The sequence below is a fragment of the Alosa pseudoharengus genome, unplaced genomic scaffold (genome assembly GCF_046254945.1).
Source record: "Alosa pseudoharengus isolate Yale_2024_CS ecotype anadromous, Long Island Sound unplaced genomic scaffold, YU_APseudo_1.1 YU_APseudo_1.1_scf_12, whole genome shotgun sequence".
In the NCBI taxonomy this organism is placed as follows: Eukaryota; Metazoa; Chordata; class Actinopteri; order Clupeiformes; family Clupeidae; genus Alosa; species Alosa pseudoharengus.
Window position 1 is genome coordinate 14,509,710 of NW_027468587.1, and position 7,500 is coordinate 14,517,209.

The 7,500-nt window shown below is 44.2% G+C and overlaps 1 protein-coding gene across 1 annotated transcript in view; it reads right to left on the bottom strand.

The window, feature by feature from the left end:
- The window catches only part of snap91a (synaptosome associated protein 91a), a 59,246-nt gene that overhangs the window by 18,355 nt on the left and 33,391 nt on the right, over positions 1-7,500 (bottom strand). The window contains exons 5-11 of the mRNA XM_076279657.1: positions 5,588-5,681; positions 5,290-5,401; positions 4,888-4,994; positions 4,680-4,721; positions 1,154-1,215; positions 342-354; positions 4-111 (exon numbers count right to left, since the gene is read on the bottom strand). Coding sequence (XP_076135772.1) covers positions 4-111; positions 342-354; positions 1,154-1,215; positions 4,680-4,721; positions 4,888-4,994; positions 5,290-5,401; positions 5,588-5,681 — 538 coding nt within the window. The remainder of the gene's footprint in view (positions 1-3; positions 112-341; positions 355-1,153; positions 1,216-4,679; positions 4,722-4,887; positions 4,995-5,289; positions 5,402-5,587; positions 5,682-7,500) is intronic.

Below are 7,500 nucleotides of genomic sequence, written 5' to 3' on the forward strand. Positions count from 1 at the left end.
GGCGGGAGGACCGGCAGTGGTGGGGCTGGCTCCACCCGACGCAGCCACCGGAGTGTCCAGCGTCTTCACCGGAGTGCCCGCTGCCGAGCCGTTATTGGTTGGAGACACCTTCTGCATGGTCACATGACACACATTCATGTCAGTACTGCTTGTGTTATTCCAGCTTCAGCACACAGACTTAAGATTGTTGTGAGAGATACATTACACTATTGAACAACTGAATTGAATGTATTGTGATAAAGATTATTTGTATGTCTTCCATATCTTAAAAATATATCCATATCCTACAAACTGGCATTCCAGTAAATGTGTTCAAGAATATTTTCACTGCTTCTACTTACCTTGGTGGGGGATCTATAGGGGGGAATAAGAATAACATAAATGATAAATATATAATATATAATCATGATAGATAATACACTAATAAATAAATAAAAAGATAATAAAAGATTTGTTTCTGCATCACCTTACACAAAACAAACATAACCGACTTTTGACTGTGCAACATGTAACAACAACATGCTTAACTAAACATCTGGGATGTGTTACTGTCAATGACTGTGTATTCAAAAACAGATGTACTGTACATATATGTACTAGCACCATAGAAAACATACTAGTTTACAATGCGACATGAATTCAAGGACGGGACACATTTTTTCCAAGTTATTTCACTGACATTAAATATTGTCATCACAAACAGACACTCCAATTCTACAGATGTGGTCACTGAACTTCACCATAACCATTGTGCAAACAGTGTTTGAAGTTCAGAAGTCAACTCCATAGAATTGTCATGAAGCAGGATGAGAACGATGCCACTATGATGACACTTTACATTTACGTTACACTTACATTCCATACAGTTACATTACAAACAAGATCAATTCCTGGGTGATTTCAGAGAAATACTTACTCATCACTGTCAATGCAAAACAAATGGGGGATGAGTATTAAATGTTGTAGGTTATATCAACCAGCAGTTAGGCAGGTAACATAACTGACACAAAATCAATTAACATTTATCGATAAAGCCACATCAGATTTAGCTGACAATGACATCGTTGTCGTGTGTGTGTGTGTGTGTGTGTGTGTGTGTGTGTGTGTGTGTGTGTGTGTGTGAACAACTCCAGTGATGGAGCACTGTACTCACACTTTCTTCCCCTCCAGTGTGTTGAGGTGAGTTTCAAGGGACTCCAGCAGGCTCTCCGGAAGCTATAATTCCCAACACAGATGACATCTGAGATTAGGAATATGAATTTGAGTAATGATGACCATGGCACAGGCAGATGTAGGCAAAGAGCAGATAATCAGACTGGGAAATAATCAGCCTGGGAAATGTGTCTAATTTACAGTTGCAGGAAGAAAAAAAGATTGAACACACACACACACACACACACACACACACACACACACACACACACACACACACACACACACACACAAGCATACAGATGCACTTTACCTGTTGTAAAACGTTTTCACAGTAATACCGACACATCCTGGAATCAGCCAAAGACACCACATTCCAAAAGACCCATAATGCACTGTGCCATGCTCCCATAATGCACTGTGCCATGCCCCCTCATGCACACAACCCTGCAGACGTGTACTGGCATTGGCCAGGCTTCAGACAGGCACAGGTGGGCACCCATTGCATAGGCGCAATGCCTGTGAGCATGCCAGGCAGTGCCATCTCAAAACAGGCCAGACCAGGAGACGAGCTCATCTTCCACTAGTGACTGTCTCATGGTTCATTTCCCTGGCCTTGTTTCCTGGGATACAGACACACTCCTGGTCCTCAGATGAGTCTGCTGGACAGCTACACACTCTGAGATGAAAAAGTGTCTGTCTGGCACTGTGTGTGTGTGTGTGTGTGTGTGTGTGTGTGTGTGTGTGTGTGTGTGTGTGTGTGTGTGTGTGTGTGTGTGTGTGTGTGTGTCTATGTGTCTGTATGAATGAGTGTGCAATTAGGTTTAGTGCCATGGAGCTGGCACAAGGGAGGGGTCCTTGCTTCTCATTCACCTCAAAGGGCCTGACTGCTGCAGTTCTCAATTACACATGAGGTCCTTACAGTCAAACGGGTGTCTTCCACACTGCCTAATACTAAAGCCCATACGGAAGCCCATACGGAAAGGCAAGAGATGCACCTCACTGACTGCTAAAGGCCTCTAATGTGAGGGAGCAGACTTCATTTGCTGGACAATGGGCCGGTAAATCAGGCAGACTCTGGGAGGACAGGGCGATCTTCCTTACACAATCTCTACATAAAGGCTGACATTATTATGGGTTATTAACAATGAAATGTTTGACCCCTTTTCATAGTGTAACAGAGAGAGAGAGAGAGAGAGAGAGAGAGAGAGAGAGAGAGAGAGAGAGGACAGACAGACAGAAGAGAGGGAGAAGAGAGGGAGAGAGAGATGTGATGCAGAGAGAAGAGGGGAGGATTCACCCGGGTAATATCCACTACGTACTTAATTCAGTATAGCGGAGGAGGAAAACAGGCTGATGTTTGTATTAGAGAAACTCTGTGACTCAGCCACTTTCAGTGCAAGAGCATAATGGCTTTAAAAAAAGAGATAAACAGCCATTTCAAAGAGCCAGCGATAAATCTTTTATTTGTACTTTGGCTGGGATGGCAGAAATGAGACAGGGCTATGAGGTATAGGCAGCTCTGGGAAGGGAAGGAGATGCATATATTTCAAAGCAGAGTTTGGGCTATGAGTTTAGTTTGGGATTGTTTGGGGGTTTTGGTGTGGTTTCTTGGTCTAAAAAAAACAGGCCACTCTACATCACCAGAATGCCTCTGAATCACATGTCGCTCAGTATTTCATCGACCCAGGCTAGGGCTTCTGTTAGCTCAGATCTTCTAACAGCCTGGTGGGATGTTTACATTCATCACAGGAAACACTGTCTTAAAACCTTTTGACGACTTTTCTGTAAATTACAGAATCAAATTCTACTTGGTTGTTTTCACCTTGATTACACCTTGCATACTTTGAATATTTATGAATTTAGCTATTTACATTGCAGCACATGTATTCCCTAGAAATCAACTGTATGACCAGCTGTTAGCACTTTGCTCCACAAGTTGACCTGTAAGAAAATAGATTTTTTTTGAACCAAGAGAGAGAGAACAAAGACAACAGAACTACAAAAACAAAACATGGTAACCTTTGAAGAAACGTTCAAACTAGACAACCTCTCGTGTCAGCAGTTACACTGCAGTGCTTCTACACTTGTACACTAACTCGTGGAGGAACTGGAACTGTCCATTCCATACAAACGTCAGACCATGCACGACTGTCACCGCCACGTCCACACCAGACGAGCTCAGTGGTGGCACTCACACGTCGCAGCTCAGTCGACCACATCATGTGCATGCTCTGAGCAGCAGCGCACCAGTCTGTGTGACCTAGATTGCGGCGGAATCTTCCAGATAGATCTGGCCGAAGTCCGGCGGAGACACAGAGCCAGATCTGGACCGGATCTGCTCTAGAGACGCAGCCGCCATCTGGGGAGTTTCTGCAGAGCTTCCATAACATCAAACCCATGCAGGAGATCAAGAGTCCCCAGCCACAATCAGTACTAGAACCAGCACCGCAACCAAACCCAGAATTGGATGTGGAACTGGAGCTTGGACCAGAACCACACCTGGAATTGGAACTGGGAACGGAACTGCAATTGAGACCAGAACCACACCTGGAATTGGAACTGGGACCAGAACCAGAACTAGATGTAGAACTAAAACTGGGACCAGAACCAAAACTGGATGTGGGACTGGAAGTAGAACCACAACTGGAAGTGGAACCTCAGACCAGAACCACAGCTGGTCCTGGAAATGGAACTGGGACTAGAACCAGAACTGCCAGAGCTTAACACAAACACTCAATTCACACAAGCATGTAGTTTGTGTTCCACTTCAGCCAATAGGAAGTGTCAGGGCATTAAGTGGTTTTCATCCATGGAAACTCTATAGGCTATGACATTCCAATTGCCTACAATGCAAATGTTGAGCCAACGGAGTCCGAGCCCAGATGTTTGGAATTCCACCTGGAATTACCCTGCTGCAAGCATACTCTTCTTTCATATTATGACCAGATCTTTCAGTCACATCCATGATCACTGAGCAAGAGTTACTGTTGTGCATTGATGTTTATTTCTGAGCACTAGAGAGAAGAAAGTCATGGAAGAACTGTCCTAGACTGCGCGTATAAGCCGTATGCACTACGCACTACTCACACTCTCAGCCTGAGTGATCTTTCTGCACCTCTGCAATAAGAAGAGAGGGAGGGGCACAGTTGCTGTCAATCACCGCCACATCTGATGCCATTGGCTGCATGGAGGACAGAATGGATCCCAGGGATAAGCTGCCCTCCCCCCTTTTTTTTAAATAAAACCCACCATGATAGGACGGATGACCTGTCATATCTGCATGTGGATGTCTGTGATTGGACATCACAGCCAATCCAGGAGGTGAAGAGACACTGTGATTGGGTGATGCTGCTGGGGTTTCTGGGATTTGTAGGCTAAGCCCACAACACATGCGATACCATGTTAATTGACTCCACAACACATACATGCAATGTTAGTTGATATGAGGACCAAGTGTGTGAATTCACATAAGGGATGGAAGGAATCAATGACTCAAGGTTCAAAGAGTCAAGATCAATCCTTACCTGTGTTAGCTCGGGTATGTCGTTCTTGTCAATGCCTACTTGCTGTGGAAAGAAAGAAAGAAAAAAAGGGAGAGAAAGAAAGAAAGAAAGAAAAAAAGAAAGAAAGAAAGAAAGAAAGAAAGAAAGGGTTTGCAACCAGGATCAAACACCAATCATCAGCTTTCTGTAATTAATTATTCATTATTATAAAGTTAGAAAGTTTGTGTACCTCTGCGATTTTGAGGAACTCTGAGACTCTGGTCATCCGTGTCAAGAATCTCTTATAGATCTCCAGGGCATCCTTACACTGACCCTTCTTCATCTGGAAAAACTTCTCTGTGCCATAAAAGAGAATTGTGTAGGGATTTTACTATGGAGTGAAGGGACTGAGATATGTCAGCTTACTTGATAGAATTGTAAGTAAGTAATTGTAAGTAAAAGGTAATGTTTCTGAAGGCAGTTTAACAATTATAAATGTGCCTACAATATGACTACAATATATCTAAGTAATAAAACATCCATTTCAGACTTGTTAATGAAAAACGAACAAAACTAAAAGCGATAATTTTGCTAAAAACATATTCGCTGATAAATCTCAATCACAACAAAACAGAGTAAATCATAAGCTTGCCTAAGAGATTAATGATGCCGTCGTTGTAGCAGGCATAGAGCTTAATCAGGTCTTTGAAGAGCAACAGGAAAGCTGCGTTGATGACGCCATTCTTCAGGTCTTGCGGGTGAACCTGCAGATGCAACGGTACCTCAGATATTCAGGTTTGACACTGGCAGTAGATGTGTCAAAGGACAAGGTCATGTGACTAAAGATGGTGCTTGTTATGCTATGCACTGCCATGACTACTAAACATGATTTTTTAATATCAAAACGTTTTGTGTGATACTACTGATAGGCGAAGTGGAAAAGGACTCACATCAAACTCCAGCAGGGCGTCGATCTGACTCTGCAAGGTGGGCATTCCTTTCAACAGCTTGTCTGGGGACATTGTTCTCATGACACCCTCAGCCCTGACACACACACACACACACAGCATGAGACCATATTCTTTTACTATATGACACTGAGAAATTCAGCAATGGACAATGACCAGAAGACGACCAGAGTGAGCTTGCCTATGATACTGTATAACAATACATATCACAGAAGTAGCTATAGTAGCCAGCTCATTCTTTGGACACTGACCACTGACCATACTCTTTTGATCCCGTGAGGGAAATTTGGTCTCTGCATTTATCCCAATCCGTGAATTAGTGAAACACACTCAGCACACAGTGAACACACAGTGAGGTGAAGCACACACTAATCCTGGCGCAGTGAGCTGCCTGCAACAACAGCGGCACTCGGGGAGCAGTGAGGGGTTAGGTGGCTTGCTCAAGGGCACTTCAGCCGTGCCTACTGGGGGGGGTTCGAACCGGCAACCCTCCAGTTACAAGTCCGAAGCGCTAACCAGTAGGCCACGGCTGCCCATAAAATGATTTAAAATACAATCAATTTATAAAATATGTTGCAAAAAAATACATATATGCAATATATCTACAGCCTATAGAGAAACGGATATGACTAACACTAGCTGTCCAAGTACATAGAGCTGTTGCTAGCCAGCAGCCCTCTCGCTCCGTGACAGAGACGTTTCAATCTGTGCCTGTGCAGTTATGTATTCAGTGCTGCGGCTGCTAGTCTGTTTGGAGGCCTTGGCTGTCTGGGCCACAGAGGCGCTGGAACCGCAGAGAGTAATGGCTTATTCCAGTCAGCCACTGCTGCCGCTGTGGTACAGGAGGCTCCATCACGCTTCCCAACTGCCTACACCAATGAGACACCTAACGAGGGGCCAGAAATAATTGGCTCCAATAGCGTGCACACACTCACTCACTCACACATACACACACCCACACTCACAGGGACTCACTCACTCACGAAAACACACACATTTTGAAAACTTGTGGTTGTCTCCCTGAGGGTTTGAGTAAGCCCTTGATTTCTCTGTGTCTTTCTCACTCATACTCTCTCTCCCAAACATACACACACACACACACACACACACACACACACACACACACACACACACACACACACACACACACACACACACACACCTTCTGAAACCTGATGCCCATGTAGTCCTTTGTTATGGCGACAGTAATGATCTGGCACAGACATTTCAGGTCACTTAAGTCCGAGACTGTAGACTGCCACACAGCATATCTCTCATCTCTGGGAAGGACACCCTATAGGCTGCATGGACCATGTGAAACCACAGTTCATGTGTATCATTTATGCGGGGTGATTTTGTAGAATAGAGAAGGAGGCATTGGAAGGCACGAGCTTGTTTGTGTCGAGCATCAGAGCTAATCCAGTTACTACTATAAATAGGACAGATTTCTGCAGGTGTGAGAACCGTCTATGTGTGATTTTTAACACCACATCTCTATCGCCAACGATACAAGGTTGTGGTCCTCGGCTTGGGCGGAGGTGTGCAATTCATCTTTAAATGACATTCAGGTCATCTAGCCACATGTGATGGTCTATGCACGGACAACCAGTTTCATCAAACCAGCGTACTTTGATGAGTTCCCTGAGAAATTGGTCCCTGGGAGGAGTTCCCTGAAATCAGCATCACATTTTCAAACAACCCTTTCTTTCTTTCTTATTTCAAACATCAAAAAGAAGAGCCGCCAGGGAAGTTCACAGACCAATTTTCACAGTTTCACCACCTTCATGACTTTGTGAGGCCACTGAAATCTAACTTTTCCATCCCTGCTAGGCTGGTTGCTTTCTGTGGATTCTAAGTTCAATCTGAAAATGAAATCCACAGACGCCACTTAAAGC